This window comes from Mycteria americana, chromosome 1, assembly GCF_035582795.1.
Source record: "Mycteria americana isolate JAX WOST 10 ecotype Jacksonville Zoo and Gardens chromosome 1, USCA_MyAme_1.0, whole genome shotgun sequence".
Lineage (NCBI taxonomy): Eukaryota > Metazoa > Chordata > Aves > Ciconiiformes > Ciconiidae > Mycteria > Mycteria americana.
Genome location: NC_134365.1, coordinates 52,518,131 through 52,544,597, shown reverse-complemented (window position 1 = coordinate 52,544,597; position 26,467 = coordinate 52,518,131). Strand labels below are relative to the sequence as shown.

Below are 26,467 nucleotides of genomic sequence, written 5' to 3'. Positions count from 1 at the left end.
TATATTAATGAAAGTTTCAGCAAACCCCTTCAGGTAATCAGAAACACCCACTAAAAGACAGCTCTGTCTACCCTCCTGAAAGCACTGTGATTGGCCAAAACATCATTTGTTCTCCAAGCTGGTCAAAATACAGCCTCGTAATAAAGGCACAGTGCACAATTGTCACTGTTTCACAGCATCCATCAGACAAAATGACAGTCTCTACATCATTAATCATTTCATATAATAGATATAAAGAGAATCCTGTCACATGATAAATGTCTCCCACTTTGAAAATAAACGTCTGTTTTGCCTTGGCATTTATCAAGCAGCAGTTATGCTGCGGCAACATTCTATTCCAATGGCATTATCTCAAACAGACCACATGGAAAATTCTGAAATTACCTCTTTTGTGTGTGTATGTGGGGGAGTTATTTGGTTGCGGACCATATTCAGCCTTGCTAATAAAAATAAAAGAGGAAGGTGGTGCAAAGAAAATGAAACTAAATTCACTGCCAGTTTTAGTCCTCTCTCAATAACGTTATTAGAAGGCTCTTATTTTGGAAACCATCACTGCCCATTTTGCATTGAAGATGTGTAACTGATTTTTAAAAAGCACTTTTGGGCTGATTGCTGTGCTAATTTAACACCATACCAAGCATTTTCAGATGTAGATTACTATAAATTAGGCATCCATTTTCAAATCTATGTACCTGAAGATGTAGCCTTTATTTTAAAGTGGAAGGTTGAAGATGCCTGATATTTTTGTAAAGTGACGAGCAATATATAAGGAAAAGAAAAAGTTAAATATTAAATGAAAAGTGAAAATATTTCAACATTTCTTGAAAGGTGTGAGGGAAGATTAATCTTTTATGTCCGCCTTCCAAGTTACCTGTCATTTATTTCCCAAAAAAGACATCTTAAATAAAAGACTGTCAGACATATTTAAGAGCAGAACTGTTCTCACTTACTTCTGTTTTTTCATCAAGATGCACTTTTGTGACATTCATTTTGGTGTTTTTTGAAGGAATTATTTTCAAGGTTTCACTTTGTTCAAGAAAAGTTGTAGGTTCTGAAGCTGAAGACGAGCTTTTAGAACTTTGCATCAACATTTCAACTTGCTGCTTCAGATTAGATAATTTCTCCCGTAAAGAAATAATTCTGAAAGAACACAAGCTTTTTCATTGTTGGCATTATAAAACAACAATATTTGTTGTTTCCATGTTATAATTAAACTGACCTAGCTTTTACTACATATTGATTAGGTTCTACATTTTCTTTCATTTCAAGACTGATATCATAATTTTACCAAGTTTTCCTTAAAGAAAGTGGAAATATGGAATGCATTAGCTTTTTGCATTAAAAATGGTAAGAAGTATTTTAAGTATGCCTCTCTAAGAAAAGCTTTTCTCATCCAACCAGCACAATGTGGGCTGACAAGCAGAGTGGCAGGGGCTGCATTGGCCCATTATTCCTTCCCCACCACCTGCTCAGCAGTTCCAAAAATTCTGGGGCTAGATGAATGACAATGAAGAAGTAATGAAAAAGGCCATAGGATCTAAAATGAAGGGCTGAGTCTGGGGCTACAACTGAGAAAAATTCTTGCATGCTCAGAGTTGTAATACGGGATGGAGAAAGTAGCTGATCCAGTGAGAGAATGGGAATAACTGCTGGGACTACTTCTTAGATTTGCTAGCATTTTCTTATGTTGCTATACCAGTGTAATATAATTAGCATGTGTTACTCAGTTCTTTAAGAATCAAAACTAAAATGCTAACGTACTGAAAAGGCATATGTTTGGATGAGTTTAATGCTGTGTACAACATCTTACAGTTTTTACAGTGAAAAATCTCTGAAAAGCGAAAATGAATGCTTTTAAAGACTTACAGCTCTTTGATATATTGTACTTTATTTTCTCTCATCGTAAATGGTTGACTGATCTTTAATATAGCATGAAATAACAGGATAAAGTCAGTGATTATTTACCTAGCCAACGGAATCCACAAGTGGCCTGAAAATGTAGACATTGAACTGAAAATCTTGATGTTGCTAATCTTGACAGGCTTTGTATTATAAGCATAAAGCAGCAAAACCTGTAAAAAAGATGAAATAGGTAAGCTATAATGCAGTATGGTATAGTAGACCTGAGCTACTAGATTATAATAACTATCAAATACAATGTACTGATGAAGACTTAGATAACTGGCTTTCAAAAAAGGGGGGAGTGTGGCCTCATATGAATTTGTACTATACTCAGTTTCTATAGGTCTTAGACCAATTTAATTATGCATATAATTTATATAGATTTGAAAATTAATTATACCCTATAGAGTCACCATCAAAATCCCAGTCTTGTCCTGATCCTGGTCAATCAATCCCACTTATGCTCATGTCCAAAGTTTCAGCTTCAGGTAGGCTGAACAGAGAGCTTTTACTGAATTTCCAAAGGCCCTGTGTAATTAGTTACATTTGTTATATGGCCTTGTGCATGGCTGTCATCATACTAGTTTTAAATCCATGAAGTGCACATAACTCACCGATCTAATAAAGCTGTATCAATATAACAGCACAAGAAAATGAAATAGAATGTTCTCATCTTTCACTGAATTAATTTGCTATTATGATTGAAAATATCCTTCCTAGTGGTAGCTGAATATTTTGACTATATGGAGAATGTCAAGAATATGGCATTCATATATTAGTCATTTTCAAGAGTTGTCTTTGGATGTCTAATGATCTGTAAGGTCATGCTAAATGCAAAACTGTATTGAAAAGTACTTTATTTGCACTAACTTCACAGGGCTTCTATCAGCTTACTAATAGAGATTAAAAGGGTCTCGTAGAAATTTTGACACTGATCTGTTATGTCAAAAAGTTTGGAGATCATGGATTTCTATTGCAGTAGCAGAAATTTTACCTACCTGCTGTTCCCTTGTTTAAAAATAAAATAAATTCCATGTCCTAATCTCTTGCTTTTCTGCAACCCTCTAGTCTCTCTCATCTTTCACGTTTAGTCTGATTTCTTAGGGAAATAAGGTTTACAAAATCCCATTTTCCCTGTATATGCGTATCTTTGCTTTTCCAACAGCCTCCCACCAAACAGTATTGTTGGGAAGTATTGGTCAGCTCTAACCAAACTTAACAGAGTGGAGGTCTTAAAGACATCAAGGACCTGCAAAAGGCATGAATACAACATGGCCTGGAAGCTCTATATGGTCAACAAAGTCTTTCTTTGGCCTGCCACCAAAAAGCTGTCAGGGCATTCTGTTTGTCATGCATAGCGGGTTTGTGGCAGAGTAAATATATAGCTCCCTGCTGTCCAGCTTGCCAATCAGCATATGTATAATGCAATTAAAAAGCTGATCAGTCATAACACAGATATTTGTTGGAAATGAGACTTAATTTGTTCCAGTACCTAAGGAACTGCTTTGGTGTAGTTATACCTTAGTCTCTGTATAGTTTGATGGCTTTGCCAGAGAAGGAATGTACCACTGAATGTTAATTTCCTTATTTGAAGCATTTGCTGCCCTACTCTCCGTCTGACTGTCTGCTTCTGTGATGACAGAAACCGGAGAAGCTATTCTCATATGTGACATCTTTGATGTAATTCCAGTAATTTCAAGAGACACCTGAAACACAAAAGAAAATTTTAAATTATATTTTTTCTAGTGTAACATGCAATATCTACTATAATCTAGTGTCCACTAGAATGGGTATGACTTTCACTCCTGCACAAATATATGCTTATTTAGATAAATGGGTAATTTTAAAAGGTGTCCATTTTACCAAGTTAAGGCTTTTCAAAGTTCACATGATGAGATATTTCTAAAAGTAATGTAAAGGACCTCTGGGCTGACTTAGGGACACATACAGTAACAATTACTGTTACATTTGACTTATCTATGGTGTTACGGTTTTTGCTAAAAGATATTATTTGACATGCTGACCATAGAAAATTTAGTGCTGAAAAAGTAATTTGTCTGCTATACCTATTGATAATTAAAATAGTAATCTGAATGCTAGACTAATGCTTTATATATGTTTACCTGTTTGTTTTCTCATTAGCTGTGCAACTAACAAAGGGTGATACCTACTGAAAATTCAGTCACTTAATTTGTGAGGATTTGTCATATGTCATATTTACTAAAATATATATGGAACATTAGTGGGCTATTCGTCACATAGTTACAGTTTGACCATCATTTACCAGGGAAGCAATGGAGGAATACTGTCAACCAACATTCATTCATGAATAAAAGCCTTTTTAAAATTGTAAAATATTTTATTTAAAGGCTGAACAGCGCCATACCATTTCTACTTTTTAAAGTGTTAGGCAGATCTGCAAAGAACAGAGGAGGCCAAACAGTGACATGTGGGGGGAATGCTGAAGCTATTTGAAAAGGTTGTTAGTGTCTCCATCATTGATTCCAAAATGAGGACACTGAAAACAGCTGTCTGGGGAGTTAGTTCTTTTTTAATTTTGAATGTTCATCACTGAAAAAAAATGGAGAATTTTATCCACTTTATTTTCAGAAAATACAGCTCATGACCGATACAGGGCAATACATCCAGGTGGGCAGAAGACGGATTTTTCACAGTGACATAACCTTACTTCATAAAGCCAGTTCCCATCCCGCATCAAAATATAGTAGAAGTGAAGATAAAGATGAAGTCATGCATGCTGAAGTCATGCATTCAAGCATACTGATATGCCTCCAGTATGGCATGGGACAATAAACTGGGGATGATCCATGCCACATAGACTCTAAACACTGCAGCAGTGATAACAGTGGCCATAACCCATGGTATACCATGAGGTGTGCATGGATCACCCACCTACTACAAGGATCTTCTACATTCGGGATCTTAGACTTTAGTTTTGGCAATGAACCAGCCACTATCCTGCTAGCATGGAGAGTGAACAAAATTATGAGAAAACATATATATGGAGGTGGGAACAACCTAATTTATGCTGTGCCCCTGAACTAGAGCTCTTAAAAGTCAATTTTATGATATATATTTCTTTCTAAGACGTGTGGTAAGTTTTCTTTTTCACAGAACTGCATCTTTTATTATTTATATCATATTGAATCTTTTTGAGGAAGGGTATTACAACTACTCCTGTCAAACTGGAGGGCTGCTGAATTACATACATAAATATTTATCTATTCAACTTTCTCAAAAGCCTGAAAACAACAAACTGTCTTAGTTAAGTGTTTCCAATCCTACATACTATCATGGAGTGGAAGCATGCAAAATGTAACAGGGCACACAATTTTAATTATAGCTTCTTAATGTAATTTGGATGCTTTGTTCAGCAGAGCTGAAAAAAACTTCAAGAGTCAAAAATAGAATTACAAAGACACACGTAAGTGAAACAACCTTGTACATAAAAATCATTCCTTCAAAAATTATATCTATTTGTATTGTTAAAAATCCCAGTATCAAATTACAGTAACATTTTTAACATAACATATACAGCCTTCTGAATAGTTAAAGCTTCTAAAAATGTTGTGATAAAAATCAATGAAGCTTAGAATTAAAAAAAGTAAGAGCTTTATGCTTGTTAGCTGTCTACAACAGTGAAGCTAACACATGATTATGCGGCTTGCACCTGTCACGAACATGACAGTGAGCTCTGAAGCTTATTATTCTAGGACAGTGTAATACTAATTATGTCAAAAGAAGAGCAGACAGAGTAAAATAATTTTTGATATACGATGGCTGTTATAAATGTCACATACCATATATTTACAATTTATTCAGTGGCACAGTCAGCTCTTTGTTGGGAAATGAGTAATGATATGCTGTCCAACACTGCAGAAAGTTCACCAACTTTAGAAGAGCTACTTTCACAAAAGTATTTTAATTCATTTTTATAAGATAACAAGTTCTCACTCCTCAAGGCTCCCCTTCTCCATCTAATACTGAACATAATAGGTAAAAAATAAACCATAGAGAATAACCTGTCATTTTAATTTTTTAGTATTAGGATAATTATTAATGTGAGAAGTGGGATGGAGAAACTTTGAAGACAATTATTTTTACATTGAATCTTCAAAGACTTTTACTCAATATTCAATACACATGCCATGGTCAGCATAGACTCCAGAATTCCAATTCAAGATTTCTCTGAGTAATATAGTCTGAGCTGCCTACATTTGAAAGCTCAGATAGGCTGTTCACAAGCCAGAGATCTGAAAAGATTGATTTTCTAGCCAGCTGATAATCAGTGAAAAAAATTGGCACACAAGGCCTTCAACAAATTTTGAGAAAATATAAATTATATATTTTTTCAAAATCACGTTTTTATTATAGACCAAATTAACAATATAGAGGCTTGTACATACAAATTACAAAGCAAACATCAGGACATTTTTGGTATGAAACATGGGAAGATTTACAAGATTAAAAGCCTCGGTCCTACCAAATAACACAGCCAACTTAATTAACTGATAATGAAATCTTCTTAAATATCGTTCTGCTTAATCTTGTATGATCTAAATACACTGGGCATGGGATAGAGATCATTTTTGCAGGAATGAATAACACAAAGATATTTGCATTTGTTAACTATGTCCTTCACTGCTTGCACAGGATTTCGGTTTTGCGCTGATCCTCTGCATAATGAATTTCATTCTTCTGTAGTGCTCTCAGAAATATCACCATTGGAACTAGCAAGAATCTGAGTGAAATGCAAGTATAATACATATTTTTGAAACATCAGAAAGAAAATAAGTACCTTTGAAGAATCAGCTGGCCTACCAAGAGGCAATTCTACGTCATGTAGCTCTTCTGGGAAATTCTCAAGACAACACATTGAATATTCAAACAAATGTTTTTTAAGAAAGGAATGCATTTCTGCTATGCGTAGAACAATCCCTGTGTCAAAAACAGAACTAAAGTGTCCCTTTCTTGCAGAAAATGATCCAGGTCCCACGTTAGGGGCAGCTTTGAAAAGAGATTTTTATTACATCATCATTAGCCATTAAAAAGTAAAGTTTCTAGAGCTACTCAAATTTCATAAATTTTGAAAATATAGTAAAATATGTAAATTGATTCAATATCAAACAAATGCATTTCCAACAATTATGCTGATTGTCCTTAAATATTACTAGGTTATGCTATTTGTATTGCAATTTTTCACTGGAGATCTGAAAATGAAACAAGTTCTGTCTAGACATTATAAAGCAGCATAAAATGGGAGGTGCAGTTTTGAGGTTTAGGTACTTAAATTTACATGTGTAAGCATCAGTATATTCACTAGATGTCTAAGCAACCACTAGAATAAACACTTATTTATTCAATGCAGTCAAAAGAAGGTCGAAGAGCTCTGAAGACTCTAATTTAGACAGCTAGTGGCTGATTAGCTGAGTTGCTACCTAGGCTCCATCGTTGGTAACTACAGCTGAGACATACATGCGCATTTTGAAACCTACTTGTAGGTACCTTACTGTCCTTATAGTTCTGTGATGAGGTAGAATACTTTCCTTTCATTTGGTGCTGCAGGGAAAAAAACCAACCCTCTCTGAAATTACTATTTTCAGAGTTGCCAGGCTTCTCTCTAGGCCACACCTATTAGTACAATCTAGTTCTATTCTTACCTGTCAGGTTCTCACTTGTATATCCAGCAGCTGGCCATCAGATATAGATGCATAGTATTAGGGCCCTGAAATTAATGGATTCTGACTCTGTTTGAAAGGTCCTATCTATTACCATCTTCTGTTTACAGTGAAATAAACCAAGTATGTACATAACATCTGGGGGTTTAGTCAAAACACATTCACAATGCTCAGCCTTCCCATTTACGCTACACTCGATTCTCACAAACAAGCCCCCAAACTGAACAGATTTATTTCTGATGTGACTTAACTCTGATGTATCTAGAACTAAAAATAAATATAGATTATGAATTTTTTAAAAAATGCTACAGGTACAGTACTAATAATTAAGTTTTGAAGGGATGCTTTTCCTGGTATCATGAAGGCTTATGAATAATTATGAAAAAAGGTAATATCATCTTCACTTACAACACTTGTAAACTGATATAAATCTTGATTTCAGTGAAGATTTTTTCACATTTATACAATTTAAAGGAACTCAAAATGAGACTATCTCAGATGATGGCCTTAGAATCTGACACCGTTGGCCCCCAAGAACAATATCTCACCTATCGCAGTTTTCTAGAAGGAAGAAAAAATTCATACCAAATAGAAGGTTTGTGTTATAAAGTCTTTTTAAATAACTGTGGTAATGAATTAAGTGAACCCATGTTATTGTCTCTTTCTTCTGGCTGGCCTTGGTGGCAAGACTTTCTGTTCCTTCACTTTGGCTCTGCTTGTGTTTTATGATTTGTTTGTTTTCAGCAGAAGATGCTGTGGGACTTTCAGGGACAACATTGTATCCATCTGCAAATCCGAGAACAGTTCAACAATACACATTAAGTGAATGGTTGCAATTCAAAAGCTATTTCAGCATTATGTTGGAATTGATTAATCTGTAACTAAAAATGTAACTTGTGAACCTGGTTATGTTTTTCATAAGAGGAAAATTCTTTCTGTTGTGCTTTAATATTAGCTGAACTAGTAAGGAAACTATTTCTCAGATCATGGCCAGGAATCTGACTGGTCCTTGCAAGAAACTAAAAGGGGTAGAGAGCAAGGTGCTCTCTCTCTGAATTTAAATATAAAACCATTATTTCTATACATCGTTCAATAGCAGATACTTACTAAATGGAAACAATACTAGGAGTCATCAGTCATAACTACAGCAGTTGAGCTTCCCACTTATATTGACCTGAACTCAGAAGAGTTAGGCACTCTGAAATGTTTACTGTTAGCTTCAATCCAGTCCCTTTTAGATATTAAGCACATTATTAATGAAATATGTTCTTGACTATGGACTAAAAAAATCTTTTTTTTTTGTTCTGCCTAAAAGTTATACTTATGCAAAAAGAGGAAAAAAATATCAGTACAGTTATCACTATATCACTGCTTATATTCAATTTTTTTTTCACTGTATTAGTACATGGTGCTCTCAAAAGCCTACACAATTCTTCTACTTTGTTTCTCATTCCAAGTTGAACAACCATTATGTTACAGTAATTCCTAATAGTAAACTTCCAGAAAATAATTATGTGTTCTTCTACAAAATCTGAATGTCTTCATTATTCCTGATATTTCACTGTCAATTGTAAATACAGAATTTAGTTAAAATGGCCACATTGTTTATAGATGAAACTTAAACAATGTGTTTCACTAATGGTTTTACAGAAAATATTTAGCATGCTGTGCTGATCATTTCCATTTCAGTTTACCTTTATATATTTTGGCCTACTATTGCTTTTCTACATTTTCTATTCTTCTTTGTATTGCCTAACAGAACTATCAGGAGAAACACCTGCTGCATTTGCTAAAAGAAAAAATGATCTGTAATTATAAGCAAATGGAGCTAGTACAAAACAATCAGATTGATGGAAGGTCTTAGCATACAACACTTGTTTTCATAAACCAATCAAAACACGTATGTTTAAACACTGTACAGTAAGTAGACATTGCTCAGCTTTGCCAGCAACTATCAGGCAGAGCAATTCAATCTTTGTCAGTCACTTGGAATGATTGAAATTAAGCCACTGAACCAAAATTTTATCACTAAATTAATGGTTCCCAGTTTAAAAATAAATACAGATACTTTGCCTTAGTGTTTATATAACATCTGGCAACCATTATCCCAGAATTCCTAGTTTCATAGATTTTTTTTTTTTAAATCAAAAACTTCCATTTCATCAACTCCATTAGCTGTAAAATAAATGCAGAAGTTGGAAACAAACCAAGCAAAGGAAAAGTTCTACCAAGCTAATGGAAGCATCTCTATGGACTGGAAAGACAGTGAAAATTTTTTTATTATACTGACTTTGACTTTTAGAATACGGTACCCAGTCAGCTAACTTTGCAAGAGTTTGGGTTTGTTGGTTTTGGTGTTTGGTGGGTTTGGGTTTTTTTTGGGGGGGGAGGTGTGCAGGGAGAGACAAGCTAGTCAACACCAAGATGTCTTTGCAAAATCAAAAGAAAAACTGAAAATCTCCAAGGAAAAGCTAATACACCTAGGGAAAAAAATCTGTTCTAAATCAGTGTTTGAAAAAAAAAAGCAGTGATGACTGATCGGGGGGCCAAGACCTACTCTAGAAGTCTGGGGAAGTCCTGTGACAAAGGTCCATCTGTTTTTCTAAAAGTATGGCAGCATGTGCACTCTGTCTTTCTGAGCCACAGTATGCAAACAGTGCAATTTTTCTTAACCTACTGAACACATGCACAGGCTGATATTTAAAGACCCATTAAGTCTACTCAGTATTTTGTACTGCTATGCAGGATGAGGATTTTGCTTTTACTTTCCAAATTTGACATAATTTTTCATAAATGAAAATTAGATATTAAATGTATTACTAGATTACATGGCATATATAGTTTATTAGTTATTTAATGTTCTAATATTACTAGGTATAAAGGAATACCAGATAAGAAATCTCTGTACGAAGCAAGAAGATCCATGGAAGCAAATTCTGGGATTTTCTGTTGCACTGCATCCTTCATGCTCTGTTCTTTAACACTCTTCATTCCAATTAAGAGCTGAGAAGCAAGCACAGCTTCACTGACCTAAAAATAATATTTATTTTATTCAGAACCAGTTCACTACAATATTTATACAGATTTTAAAATCTGAGAGTAGCAAGATGATGACAAAAAATTAATTACTCAACATACTATATTTTTAAAAGTCAGTAAAATATTCTATTTCTCTCTGACATGTGGTATATACTATACTTAAATAAATCATTACTGCTGACAGCTTAATTACTACATAAGTGATTTCTAATCAGATATCCTCACCTGGATGCCACTGATGTCTACCCACATGTCAAATACATATCAGGCAGTGTGCTGTTTTATTTGCACTGAATCAAAGTTGAGGTAAACAGAGTCAGATCTGTCCAAGAGAGATTAAATGCACTACTCAGACAGTGTCCATTTTAATTTCCTCAAATAAGACCCATGGCAGAAATTTCAGGAAACCTTAATTCTTGTCTTGTTTGCTTTGTCTTGTTTTCTTGTGTAAGTAGCATAAGATGAAAATAAAAAAAAAAACAAATTACCTCTTCACAATATTGCACCCACCTGTGTAGCTGCTCTTACTGCAATCCAGGCTTGTACTTTGTAGCCTTCTGATTTCAGAGCTTCCTCAGGAGAAGAAGAGAGTTGTCCAGAAAAGGTCTAAAATTATACACCAGCTCATAATTAGTATTCTAAATGTATTATGGTAAAATATATTTTAAAGATAGAAAAAAGTCCTCCTACTTATAGAATTATTGTTTTATTTGCAAGTTGTAAAAATCAGCATTCACTGTAAATCCATGGATTAATTGCTAAAATTTTTTGAAAAAAAATTATCCAGAGCATACTAATTGGCTGCTCCTGTAAAAATTTTCTCAGAGCAGCTTATACTATGGTCACTATTGTATACAGTTTTACTATAATTTTCCATTTTCTGGAATCTTAATTACCTCTTTTCTCTTATATTACACATTACGCTTTGAATCTATGGCTTGTAGCCACTTTAACGTGGTGAAAGCCTTTTATATTTCTCATGCTGTCACTCATATTTGTACTGAAAAATTGAAATCTGGTAAAGTATAAATATTACCACTTAAAAACCAGGTTTGAATGTTATGTTTTCTTTGCAAGGTACAAATTAGCACATAATCAGAAATGAAGACACTGTTGGTTCTGTTTTCTCCTATTTTATACAGAAAAATATTTTAAATGTTATCATTCAATCCAATAAACATGAGAAATAACATCAAACAAGATAAAATTCTACTGCTGTACTGTATGATTTCTTTGTGTGATTTTTCTAGTAGGATTTTCAGTATCAGTATGATTTATAAGTCACTGGAAGTAATAGTCTGGCAAGGTGCACAATGTTCTAACAGAAATATATTTCCTGCTTTGAAGAGGCCACTACCCAAAAGATAGAAAACATACGTTTGATTTGGAAGGCACCATCTTATCTGTCTGTGACACAACCTCATTATTTGTGGCAAAATGCAAATATAATAGTGCTATTTCAAGGTATGATCTTCTTATTAACCTGTAAGAAACAACACACAGATCAATCAATGTTACTATCAAAGTAAGCATTACAGTGATACAATCTGACTCCTGCATAAGACTAGCCAGACAGCCTCACCAAATAAATCATTCATCCAGCCCTCAGCATCTACTCAAAGTGTATCTTCTTTCAGAAAGCCATGTGATCCTGTTTTAAATTCTTAGTGAGTCTGAAACATCCCTATGGTATACTTAACAAATAATACATTGATTTAAGAGTATGTCAAATATAATTTGCATTATGTGCAACAAATATTCCATAAATAAATTGTAAACATTTAGTAAGAAAACTGTAATTCTGCAAGGGAAGTGATCTTTCTGTACAGAACCTGTACGGGTTCCTCTTCCTTCGTCAAGTTAAGGCATATATCCATTGTCCTGGTTTCCCTGAAACATGGGTGGCTGAATCTGGATATGGATCTTCAGTCAAACTCTTCCAAGAATCAGCAAACATACCCACAGTGACCAAAACAGTCTTTTATTTCTTCATTGGGCTCAGCTGAGGAACCTTCTCAGTTCTCTGAGTTCTGTACCAGAGTACTCTACATCTTCAGACAGACTGTGCCCACCAATTCCTGTTCTCCTCCTATACTTCCTTCTCCTTTCAGTTATTTTTACAGTAATATTAGAAATGAGGCAAAAATCATAGACTCATAGAATCATAGAATGGTTTGGGGTGGACAGGACCTTTAAAGGTCATCTAGTCCAACCGCCCTGCAATAAGCAGAGACATCTTCAACTAGACCAGGTTGCTCAGAGCCCTGTCCAATCTGACCTTGAATGTTTCCAGGTGCGGGGCATCTACCACCTCTCTGGGCGACCTGTTCCAGTGTTTCACCACCCTCATTGTAAAAAATTTCTTCCTTATACCTAGTCTAAATCTACCCTCTTTTGGTTTAAAACCATTACCCCTTGTCCTACTGCTACAAGCCCTATTAAAAAGTCCATTCTCATCTTTCTTATAAGCCCCCTCTAATTATTGAAAGGCCGCAGTAAGGTCTCCCCAGACCCTTGTCTTCTCCAGGCTAAACAACCCCAACTCTCTCAGCCTTTCTTCATAGGAGAGGTGTCCCAGCCCTCTGACCATTCCTGTGGCCCTCCTCTGGACCCGCTCTAACAGGTCCATGTCTTTCCTGTACTTAGTACACCAGGTGGGGTCTCACCAGAGCGGAGTAGAGGGGCAGAATTACTTCCCTTGACCTGCTGAAAATCACTATATCTGGAGAACTTCTCCAACATTTCTATTCCCTATAGGTTTATAACAATCTTTTTATGCAGGTTCCTCCTGGCTCTGTAGATCTCTCCAGATCTCCCCTATGAATTAGCTTTCCTAAGCATAGCAACAAACTCCTATTCATGCAGTTACTATTCTGGACAGAGTCATATTGCACAGAGTTGGCTGTTTATATAGTAGAATAAATTCCAGCTTTGGTATGATTTATGTAAAGCAAAATGCAAAAGTCAAAGAGTGGTGTACAGTTCAAGATAGGGCAAACTATCAATTGGGAAGATGGCAAGTTCTACACTTAGTTGGTGACAACTTAGTTAACTTTCTAGTCTTGCTAACAAAAAAGGATTTGAGATACCAAGAAACATCTTCAATTAAACAATCCCACAGACATCAGAGGGCTTGTATAAAGGTGATCGGGATGTTTAGTTCTCTAAATTAACAAAGCCAAGGTCCATCGATGTTGCTGTACATTCTTTTACAAAGCCGGTAGCAAAATAAATAAGAGTGTAGCAAATTAAACTTGCAAAACATCCCCACAGTCCATTTCCGTACTATCTTCCATCATGCTGACTGCTTGTAGAGGTTTGTTACTATGCTACTGCTTCTGTGTTCAGAGTTCTGGTTCATTAACTTAAGTAACAGAATACCCAAACAAGCAAGGTAAATTGCTGCCTTTACACTGTCTGTAACCAGACATGGCACATTATTCATTAAGACTGGTCAAGAAACTAAGAAAAACTAAAGTCCAATGTATCAGAGCTGCTTGACAGAATTTATTGGCTGGCTTGGCTCAGCTCTTCAGGCATCTTCTATGCTGATAACTAATGCCAAAGTCACTGTCCTTATATCTGTTACAAACACATTTCCTATGCTCCTTCTGCCTCTGTTCTTCTGAGTGTTTCTGGCTGCTAACCTTTTCAAGCTGGATTTCTATTATCTGGAGGGGGGCAGACCACAGCTCATCTTCTGAAATATGAATAAAACCTCTCTTTAATTGATAGCTCTGTTCCTGGTGTTGACAGAGGGTACAAATTTGGAAATTGAACAGAAAGCTGTAACTTTGTATAGTCTAAAATATGCTTTTAAATGTTCTCAGCATTTTTTTAAATAAGAGAATATACAGTAGCTCTTCTATACTGCAATAGAAGAAAACTCTCAAAAACATAAAATGTGCTTCATAATAGAAGTCGCACACCGACTCCCAGAAAACTGTCCTGTTCTATATCCATGTGTGATTAAAATTATTTTGAAAGTTATATAGCTAGTTTCTTACTCAAAATTTTGGTCATGCTGCTGGCTGAGTTTTATAGCTTCCAACAGGGTTTCAACAGCTCGAGATGACTTGTTATTGCCTGCTTCAGTTATCTGGCATTCTACCTTACCTAAGAAAGAAATATAGAAAACAGATTTGTAAGATTTTTTTTTTTTGTCTGTAAGACCCAACTTGTTTTTCCCTCCAGGAAAGTTGAACATAGTGCATTATCTATTCTCTTCTTGATAAGCAAAACCTTTCATTTGTTTAAAATGTGATGCACAATGCTTGTATAGCAAATTACTTCATAGAGTCGCTAAAATAATCAAACTTTGGAATCATAATGACTCCTAACATGTAGGGAGCCTAACTAGAAGACCATTGTACATGGAGGAGTTAAGGCACAGGCACAGGCCTGTGCTGTGCTGCACTATGCTGCACATACAGTGTGGTCTTCAGGCCTGTGTTGTGCTGTGCATATCTCTTAGCCACAGGGTAAATATAGCCAGCTAGCTGTAACAGAAGAGCCTGCTGGCAGCATCTTCTCAGTACCAGTGATTACACCACCTGCCCTTTCTGTAAAAGTGCAGCAAGAAGCTCTTATGTGAATATGCTTTTTGTTTGACAGTAGAAATTATGAATAGAATTGTTTTCTGTGAAGAAAATCCTCTAACAGCTCAAAAGACCAAAACGAGGCAACCTTTCCACAGACAGGATCTGGGTGTTGTGCTACACCCTGATGGGAAGCCCATTCAATACTGCACAACTTGGGGTTCTCAGCATCTGAAGGGACATAAGATTATTTACACTATCCTCTTTTTCTTTGTAGTGTTAACTCCAATGAATGGCACTTTAAGAGATACTTTATAGAGTCCGAGTGCCTTTCTGACTGGGATCCTAACAAACCAACACCTCCTGGTACAAAACATAATGCCACTAAAATCCAAATGCATCCAAACACTGTGTAGTTCATTGGCTTTGTTAAATCATTTAGAAATACTTTCTGAGCCTTTCATCTTCTTTAGTTCAGACTGATGCAAAGAAGCTAATTAGCTTTCTACAGTGTCCTTAATCTCATTGGCTACACCCTTTGATCTCTGATAACATAGAGGTGGGAGAAGTTCTACTGCAGTTTTGAAATTATTTGTTGTGTAATGCATCCTGAACTATGCTGGTGTGATACTAAACACAGGAGAGAGATCTGCAGCTAGACAGGGTGAGAAATATCCAAATCTGTTCTATTTTTACAGTAAAATGTCTCCATTTTAAGAGAGGCCACATGCCTAACATTGCCTAGGAAGGCAATCATGATGTACAAACAGGGTTTTATTTACCTATCTGAAAAAGAAGTTCAGCTTCCATATCTAATTTTCTTGTTGCAGATGCTCTGCAAAGCTTCAAGGCCGATTCTAAATGTTTGAGAGCACGTAGCCATTCCAGTGGATCTCCTCTTGCAGGTGTACAAGCTACTTTTTCAGCCAATGTGTGTCCTAAGGAAAAAAAAGAAGACAGTTCTTAGTAAATTATTTAATAGAAAACCAATTTATGCAAAAAGAAGCAACTTCCTTAGAACAAATGCTGTTATGTATTTACTGTTACAATCCAATTCTCAAAAATCAGAGTGATTAATGGATATAAATACAGAACTATAATGTTGTTTCACTAATTTATTATGCCATTGAGGTTTACCTAGGCCATCCAAATGAAGCTCAGGCTACACAAATCAACCCTTTCACAAACTATCTGGAAAGACTAGCAGTAAGCCACTTCATAACTTTATTTCACCTGGCAGTTGTAGGCAAAACCTAAACCTCTCTGAGCATTTCCAAATTCCCAAATTCCTTTTGTACTAACCAGTTCTAAAGGCTTCTTTGATGTATTGCATACCTTTTATACTGTACTCCCCAATATTCATCTGTATTCATAGGCTCTTCCTAAAAATGTGGATTCAGAAACAGGAACTGGTTGAACATGGCCATTACTATGAGCGAGTCTGGCTATGCCTGCACTGACAAGCAGTAAAGCACAGTAAGAGTGGATCTCGAGAGCAAACCAGCTGGTGTTGAAGACCTGACAGCCACAGCAGATGCATGTCAGAGTGTTCACTTTGGACTACCTCTATTCTAGTCCTAAGGGCTGAATACAAAGTAGTGGTTGGGGTGCACTGATGTGCTCCTGGAGCACATCTTCCTGAAAAGGAATCCAGACACTCTGAGGCTGCTCCACAATGTGAACCAAAGTGCAGTAAGTGATTTCTAGATTTTCTAGTCCATTGTAAGTCAGATATACACCAAATTAAGTTTAGCAGAAGGAACATAGAGACAATATCCCTTTCCCTATATTTGCTAGACAGCAACAAATCTTAGACAGATCTTAAAGGTCATCTTCTGTTACTATTCAGCATATTTCCAAGTTTCTATATAAAGAAAAGTTATCAAGAAAAGTTGTTAAATTAAAGGGTGACAACAGTAACAGACACTATTTATTTTATTGGGATAGAGAATTATCACTATTATCCTGTATGATTTTATATCATTAGTTAGTTCCCATATAACTGCTTCCAGAGAGATGGAACATATACAGGAAGTCTTCACAGAATTAATGCTTTGTACAGAAGTTGGAAAGGTATTGTTAACTTCCACTTAAAAATTTGAAGTTTCCATTAGTTTCATCAAGCTATAACATTAATATTTAAGCCTTTCTTGATTAGAGTTCCCCTAAGAATTGTACCTTGCTTATCACATTGCATGGAGCCAAACAGGCATCTACTGTTGGTTTTCAAAGTATTTTATTTGCATATGAAAAAAATTGACTTACTACATTCACTTTTGACGCATCAGTTTATCTGCTGTTGCATAAAATATGAATGAAAATGAATGAAAAATTAAAAATAATAATGACTTGCATTTTTCTTACCAATTCTCATTTTGACTTGGGCTAGCAAGTTGATATGTGGCAAGTAGATATTTTTTGTAGGTAGGACCAGGCAAGTCAATGTACTGTCTTCTATTTGCCGTTCAATGGGTTCTCCACAAACAAAAATCTATGAAAAGAGTATGCTTTATAAAATCAAGTTGCAGACAGCAAATTAAATAGTAGTTTGAAAAAGTAAGTTAGGTATTGCAAAACCGTGGAATGCAAATGTGTCTTGTAAAAGAGCACTAGAAAAGGGCTTGATACTCCCAAACTCCTGTACTTCAGTTTGTGAGTGTCTTCTTTGCAGAGGAGTTTGGTAGCAATTGAACAATTTCAATGAACTCTTGATCAAATTTATTAATGTTAGGCTTTGGTTTCTAAAAGCAAACTTCCTCAAATCAGTCTTTAAGAAATAGATCTCCCAAGTAACCCGAGCCCTAGAAAGAAACTGTCATTTCTACAAAGAAATCTGACATCCAACAAAGGCCAGAAAAGAAAAAGAAAATAACATGTATGGACCAGTCAAACTTTTCATTCATGGAAATAAGGCAATGGGGACATGCTGTAAACTGTTAAGTCTCTTGAAGGCTAGCAAGTCTCACAAGCAGAAGTATGAGTCTGAAGTGATTCATATGATTCTTTATTACTTGGGGGAGTAAATATTTCAATGGATTAAACTTCTGTATTAGGAAATATGAGGAAAGAATTTGATCCAAAAGCTTTTCTTTATAAACTGTATCAAGAACGGGTAGAGACTGCAGAAGTGCATATCTATTTTTGGATCATCAAATAGGTAAATGGTTTATTACTATACATTCCTCTCACAGATTTCATGTCTTTAGATTTTTTTTTTTTTAATTGCCTATTTAAATTTTTACCTGGAAATGATTTCTTCATACTGATTTTAACAATCTGTCAATCTAAAACATCAAAACCAATATGCTACTTTATACAGATTTTTCTAATTTGAATTATTCTAAGATAAAAAGCTAAATTGTTAAACTTGGATGCTCAAGAGTTAGGAATTTTATGAGATGTACATCCTCCCTGAGGTGCTGAGTACAAACATATCCCTCAGTTCAAATGGGAAAAATGAGTGTTCCGCATTTCTTTAAAAGTCAAACTACCTATTTCAATTTTCACATATGAATGTACATTTTGCAAGTATTCAATATTTTTAAATTGTGTGACAATACCAGACTATATACATGAGTACACATGATAAGTATGCATAAATAACTTGGGTAAGATGAATTACTTCTTTACACTATGTAATCTAGGGAAAATTGAAGTGATCAGTAAAGAGGAATAGCCCTTTTTAATAAATTGTTAAAATGGCTTCCAGAATACATAATTAAGAGTGTTGGAAGGATTCGCCAGTGCTGTGTAAATCACCAACATATACTCACAGCTTTAATGGTAAGCTCATGTGCCAAAATGAGTAAGTTTAATGGCTCCACTGTAGAAGAGCAATGTTCTGTATCCTCTACTATTTGCAGTGTTAGTATGTCTGCCAGCAGAAGCATACTTTTCACAAGAGTCAAAGAAGCTGGAGGGGAAATAAATGTATCCTCTTGGAGTAAACTGATGATATTCTGTTTGGACATAGACAACATAAACCAAAGTAGTTACTACTTTTGCTGTCTATTTATAAGGAGAAATCACACAAAGTGAAAAAAAAATCTATTTTAGCGGCACTATTTCAAGTTTATTTAATGCTGGCATCAGCTGTTCTGACTACATGAAAAATGCATCAAAGAGAAGCGAATGGTTTCTTCTTTGTTCTCAAACCTGCAAAAGAAGTTTAATGTCTGCCACGGGACGTTTTTCTTGCAGGTCAAGAATAGCAGCTTGCACCATCATTTCAGCCTGAGTCTCAATATCGCCAAAGGTTTCTGCCTCTAGTATTACTTCTTTTATCACACTTCTGCGTTCAGCCACATCATTTTCTAAAAGAAGAGAATATATCAATAGTAAAAATACAATAGAAAAGACTTTACAGTGTCTTCTACCATTCCTAAGAAGTCACTTCCATACTAAAAAATTACAGAAAATCTGACATTATAGATTCCACATTTACCATTTCATCGATTCTGTGCCAAATTTACTTTAAAAAGAAAGAAAAACCACTTAGTTTTTAAAATGCACTTGTTTTAAGTTCATCCAAATACATTCTTTATATGTAAGCCACCAGCATAAATATATTTTGTAGACCAGATGTCATTATCACCCATAAAACATATTCTACATATTCAAAAATCTGATCTTAGTTATCATTCCAAAATAGTAACAACTTCACGGGAATTATCCAGAAAAGATTAAATAAGAGTTTCGCTACTGACCTAGACTGTGATTTTGATACTTAAGTGAGCATCAGAGTTTATACTAAGTTCATAGAACTAAGGAATGAAAAACATTTATTCATAATCAAACGGCAATAAATGTATTTTGTAGTATCTCACTTAAATTCTTTAAAAAAAAAAGAATTTGGAACATTTTTAGGAGATCTATAGGAACATTTCATTTATTGGCGATATAAAAAATGAAAAAAACTTCAGAGACTTTTAAAACTAGAAGTATGTAGCAACAGTGTTTTTATAAAACAAGCATATTTATTTAACTTAATTACACTAGAACATTTGAAACTTTTTCACACACAAGTGATTTATCAAAACATAATGATCATTAAATGAACATTAATATAATGCTTTGTGTTTACATGCTCTAGGGAGAGATTGTACTCAGAAATATATTTTCCTTTTTGCATTGGATGAATTTAACACAAATAATTGCTCAGTGATAATACAGCCCCAGAATTAATGTTAATATTTTTTATTTATTAATAAGAATTGTGTCTGAATAGGCTCACTTGCCCATTATACTCCAAAAGTCTAAACCAAAAAAGGGTAATACCTTCCATATCACCAACACCATGTATCTGTGTTACTAGTGCAGTCACTAACATTGTACGACACCTTAGCCACAGATTTATGCTCATATGATCCTGTGCTATTATACTGTGAGGCAGTCGAACATCTTCAACAGAAGAGTCCTAATAATTTCCAAAAGCAAAAGAAATGTTACTTTCTGAGTCAACTACTTTACTACAAACAAAGCAACAGGGCAGTATCGGTCTAAAATAAATCAAATTAATACAAATATATTACAAATAATAACATAATTACAACCAGAAGTTTATTTGAAGGGTGGGTACATATTTTTTTAATAACAGGAGTCCATTTATTATTTAACTTTTAATCTATAGAAAAAAAAGAATTGTAACAAATGGAAATTAAACCAGCTTTTATGGGAGAGTCCATAGATGTATCCATATACTGTATGTGTCATGGAGAATAATTCTAACAGTTTGGACTTTATTCCTCTCAAACAGGAACATTACACAAAACTCTAAGGCACATAACAGTCTAATTGTAGAGCAGGATCAATATCAAGTTCTGGTACCTCACTAGTGATTAGAAATAAATTTTTAATTTTTTATTTCTATTTTTTAGTGTTTCTGGTGATTAGAAACAAATATTAATGTAATATAGTACTGGAAGCATTTGGGATAATTGTCAGCTTGACTCCCTGTGCCATCTTCACATATTTATAAACAGTCTTTCTATTACTAAAATTCTACAGTCCATATTCTAAAGATTTGTTCCAGCAAGCAATAAATGGACAGTGCACCACCTGTGTTTTACTTATACAAAAAATCATCATGAATTACTTGCATTGATGCAAATGAGGAAAAAAAATAGCCATAACTCAGTTACTGGCTACAGGGCAGTCCTAAGAAAATGTAGGAGCAAGTGCAGAAAGACAGAAGACCCTGATATGCAACACAGAGAATAATTACACTGCATGCAAGAAAGTCTAGTCTTGTCACGCATGTTACAAAATCTGGCCTCACTGCTCAATTGCTCTGTCCATGTGAGTCAGTTTGACTTACTGTGTGCTCGAGAGTGACTGTGTGGTGTTATTACCAATGTTTTGTACATTGGCTTTCCAAAGTATAGGTCAGTATCCCTCTGTGTTAGACAACAGAAGTCAGCTGAAATCTTGCTAAATTTGGAACATAGCAATGATGTGAACTGGTCTGTTTGACTCTTGGAAAGAGGATACTCTGAAGTAGGTTTTCAATCAAAAAACCTAAAATACCTTAACTGAATAATACAAGATTTTCACCTGATAGCTATTTTTTCCACTTTCTGTTTTGGTTTTTTTTAAACAAAAGGAGATTTTCAATACTGGCATTTGAGAGTATACAAATAAAAACTGTAATTCCTAACCACATACAAATTAAAATGATCATAGGTATATTGAATATACTATAGGCAAGCAGGTAACTGAAGCATACCATCCATCATTTTCTCCCCAGGTTAATGGTAACCACATAATACAGATGACTGCTATGTTCTAGTATTCTGAAAATCACTCAACACTTAATACAAGACTTCATATACTAAGACACAATAGTTTAAAACAAATATCCACACATACCGAACACTCCCTTTCATCCTTTTCTTCTTGAAAATGTGTCACTTCTATCCTAAAAATTTTTGCATCTTGGAGAAGTCGAATTGCAGAGAAAGCCAAAGCAACGCTGTGATACAGAACAATATTATTAAAAAATACTAATTATATTAGCCATTTTATGCTTTTATTATAATAGATACTTTATTTCTGGCGACATCACAGATGTCGATCAGCAGTTACCAATTTTTGCTTCAGTAGAACAAAAAAATTGCCCTCAGAGTGTATTCTGAATTTGTAGGCACTGCAGTATGAAAGCAAGAAAACAGCAGTAACAGAAAAAGTTTTGCCAGTAACAGACATAACCTGATAATAATGGATAAGCCAAGATATATCATATTCTGTTGGAGCAATCAAAACAGAACTCCACTATAACTTTCAGTTACACAGATCTGTCTTCAGGGATGGGCTTTTAGAAATTAGACTATGTAAAAAAAACTGAAAATGACAAAATCTATTAGGAGAGTTCTGTATCTCATCCACAACTAGAAAGGCAAGAAAACACCTTCCTCCTTAAAGCCTTTCCAGACTATATGTTAATCCTTCTGTTAAATCCACATGACCAAATACTCACAGGATCTTAGTAAACACCATCAACCAAAAATTGAGCCAGGTGCCACCCTGGCAAAACCTCAAAAACAATCACGTGACATTGAGTTTGCTGCCCCCCACCCCAATCATAAATCCTTTTCTGGAGTTCACTCCAAACAGCACCTAGAAAGATAAAGACACTATTAGGACTGGTGCAGCATTCGATCCTACATTTAAAAAAATTGTGAGTTGGGACTCCCAAAATATTGTCAGGTTTCTTAAAATATTAACTACTATGTTTTTTTCCTTTTTATGCTGTCTTTTTAAAGCTTTCAGATACACTGTTCAAATGACATCTATAGAAATGTATACCTATAACAGCAGACTTTGTGAATACTATTATTTTCATGATACAAAGACACTTGCAAAACCAACATAGTGAGATGTTTTTCACAACAGGATTTGTTGCCCAAAGAACATGCTACTCAAAATATTCTGACAACTGCCAAAACCCAATGTCTCATGGTATTAATTTTCCATCTCTAATTGTACATTTTCCCCTACACCTGTAAATCTCTACTCTCCTACCTCTTCTCCAAAACATTTTTGGGGTCAGGTTTTTTTTTTTTTTTACAATTCTACTTATTCTCTACCCACTGAAACACATTTTCCTAATGATGCAAAAGTACCTGAGGGTATCCCTAGCTCACCTCTTAAAGATTTTTCAGCAGGTGAATTGTTAAAAATGTATAACCAAAATTCTCATCTATGCTGTCTTTTTACATAAAGAGAATCTCTTTACATAGAGACTGGCTGCTATGAAGCAAAAGAAAAAAATAATTTATGAACACCTTAAGTCCTTTTCACACTGCCAGAACACTGTGAAGAGCTTTTAATGCAAAAGAGATTCAGGCTCTGTGTGAATTTACTGCTTTTGAGAAGTTCTAGATTAATTGTTGTAAAGGCAAAGTTCTTGATTCATGCACAAAGAAGTCAGAACAAGAGCAGCAGTACTCTGAAATTACTCACATTATTCTGTCAACATGTATCTAACCACAGGATGGATAACCTCCAGCGACAAGAGGGTAGTTAAAAGTCTTCCTGTCATTTCTGATTCTATCCTGCTTGCTGTTTTTGTGATGCAGAACTGGATGGATTACACCAATTCAGCACAAATAGACCCCAATGTAACAATGAGAACCAAAACTGTTAATATCTTGCCTTTCAGCTCTCAGAATTCAGTCCTTATGAATCTCCTTCATCATCCCTTTACCTCAGTTTTATTCAACAAAATGAAACCAGAATAAATCAATGTTGAATTTGACGATAACCTTCTCTCTAACAATGGAAAAGAGGAAACAGAATTTGCTTATAAAATCAAAAGAGACTGTAAGGATAATGCAATGAAATATTCGACTGCTTTTCTTTCTTTTTATTAAGAAGAGTTTTCCCCTGAAACCAGGCATAAAATTTAAAATTACAGCAAAACCTGACATTTTTCAAATCATTGTTTGAGATGCTATGGCTAACATTTCTCAAGTAAGTTGGAGAAGGTGCAGCACTCAAGAGTATATACAGGCTTTTAAGGAATATTAACCTAACTTCCTGACCATCACTGCCTCCAGTTAACTGCTGTTGTCAACACTTAGCAATTCTGAAAATGAGACCATTTTTACCTACATATAAATTTCATGAGTAAAATGTAGACCACAAGCCCAAAGGTTCTTATATGTATTGTTTTAAGCAGTAATGTAGTCACATAAGCAGACAAGCACATATTTGCGTAATTAGAAACTTCACGTACTTAGGGGGGACGCCATGTAAGTACTCTCCTTGAGATCAATGGAATTAGTCCTATACATAAACTTATTCTGAGGCATAAATTTTTTGCAAGACAGAGGCTGTAACGTAGAAGCTTCCCTTGATGAAATTTTTGTGACCCTCTTCTGCTGTCAACAAGAGTGATGTGTCTATATATTTCCCTTGACAAAATACACATCCTTTTATCAGCTGAATCAGAAAGTGACAAGATGATCAAAATAGGAAAGTACAGCTGACTATAACAATTTCACCACTAAGTCATTTCGCCAAAGGAAAAAAATGATGAATTTCTGTAATATCATGCAAAGTTTGATTTCTAGGTTGGCAGGCAGGAAACATTCAGCTCTCTGAAGGACTGTTTCATTTGTATCTGAGGCAGATATATCAGCAGTTTCCATGGATGGCAGTGCAATAAAATTGTAAAATAGGTTAAAAAAACCCAAACCCTTGCTTTGTTTCTTGGTGGGGTTTTTTTTTTCCTGCTATCTGACCACTATCAATATATAAGGCCCATTAAACACCCATAAAAAATTGGAGAGTCCCAAAAAGTGATCCGTAAAATGTCTGGCATCCATTGGAACCCTTGATACTCTAAAAAAGTTTCTTCAATCTGAGACAAGTTATAAGCCAAGAGAGAAACTACACTCTAGGATATAACTGCATGTCAGAAAGAAGGGTCCTGCACTGAAAATGGCTTGCATACTGGAACCAGTTTAGCAGGGTGAGAAAGTTTGGGTCAGAACTCTACTAATACAGGTTTTACCAAGCCTAGTATCAAGCTAAACTGGGTTATGCACAGGATATGTCATAAGCCTGCATACTGGCCCTTAGTTACTAATATGATAATTTTAAATCCACATGGCACTCAAAAGCATGCTGAGGTTACTGTCCAGTGATTTGTTGTTTTCTCTTTGACAATTTTATGGTAAATTAATCTAATTCAAAAGGCACTGAAATAGATTAATATTTCATGATGAGAAATGTCCACAAATAGCCTACAAGTCCTTATTTCACATCTTCACTAATGACGTTACTACTAAATTATTACAGTCCTAATATCTGAACTTTTGGGAAACTGCTATCTTTTAAAACAACATAAACAAAACCCAGGTCAAAGACCGTGCTGCAGTACTCTTACTGTTTTCAATTCAGTAGTCTGTACAGCACTGTGACGCTCTTGTGCTTGTTAATTTTATTTTTTTATTGCTGTACCATAGCAGCTAAAAAGGAATTGTGCTATTTAAAGGCTATCTAATTTGGAGGTTTGTTTATTCACCTAAGACAGCTGCGAGAAGGAAGATAGTTTGCTGTTGACATAGAAGAAAACATTTCTTTTTTGTTAATTGGGTAAAAAGGAAAAAAAACCCATTGAGACTGGTTTATCTGTTGGCCATCTGAATAACCTACCACTTCATCAGTAAGAGTGTTACAGCAATCTTCACCAGTATCCCAACAATAAAAAAATGTTAATTTTGCTTGTTGCTTCGTGCTTACTATAATGTAAGATTTACTGTAATAATTTTGGTGTATTTAGTCAGATTAGAGGTAATAAAAGTTACAAATACTGATTACATTCTACCTAATCTCAATATAGTCTGGCAAGTGACAGTGCTACACCTCTATATGCTGCATCTCTAGTTAACAATCTGTACCCTCAAAGATTTTTCAACCTAATAAAAAATTAGATTAAAAGAGCTTGACACTAAAAAAATGTTGTATTGTTAAATTATTATCCTTCTTATACAAATTAATTTAAAATTACAGGTATGCTAAACAGAAGAATCCTCCTAGCTAAAAGATCAAAACAATGTTCAGAATTTCACATCTACAAAGAGTTAGTATATTTCTGTATGCCCCGTATATTCAAAGAACAGCACAATTGTAATTTCATTAAGTTCTCCAAAAGAAATCAGAACCTCAAAAAAATCAGAGAATTTGGAAATTATAATTTGGAGGAAATATCTGGCAGATCATGTAAATACAACAGTGTTTTACACACTAGCACTAACAATTAATTAATGCCTGCTAAAATCTGTT

The 26,467-nt window shown here is 34.9% G+C and overlaps 1 protein-coding gene across 1 annotated transcript in view; it reads right to left on the bottom strand.

Moving 5' to 3' along the window:
* Positions 1–26,467, bottom strand: part of CFAP54 (cilia and flagella associated protein 54) — a 116,737-nt gene that overhangs the window by 3,464 nt on the left and 86,806 nt on the right. Inside the window, exons 53-67 of the mRNA XM_075497492.1 lie at positions 22,046–22,148; positions 20,456–20,594; positions 19,334–19,491; positions 18,952–19,137; positions 17,543–17,669; positions 15,961–16,116; positions 14,648–14,756; positions 12,018–12,123; positions 11,151–11,246; positions 10,490–10,631; positions 8,187–8,387; positions 6,722–6,930; positions 3,423–3,608; positions 1,966–2,072; positions 951–1,140 (exon numbers count right to left, since the gene is read on the bottom strand). Coding sequence (XP_075353607.1) covers positions 951–1,140; positions 1,966–2,072; positions 3,423–3,608; positions 6,722–6,930; positions 8,187–8,387; positions 10,490–10,631; positions 11,151–11,246; positions 12,018–12,123; positions 14,648–14,756; positions 15,961–16,116; positions 17,543–17,669; positions 18,952–19,137; positions 19,334–19,491; positions 20,456–20,594; positions 22,046–22,148 — 2,215 coding nt within the window. The remainder of the gene's footprint in view (positions 1–950; positions 1,141–1,965; positions 2,073–3,422; positions 3,609–6,721; positions 6,931–8,186; positions 8,388–10,489; positions 10,632–11,150; positions 11,247–12,017; positions 12,124–14,647; positions 14,757–15,960; positions 16,117–17,542; positions 17,670–18,951; positions 19,138–19,333; positions 19,492–20,455; positions 20,595–22,045; positions 22,149–26,467) is intronic.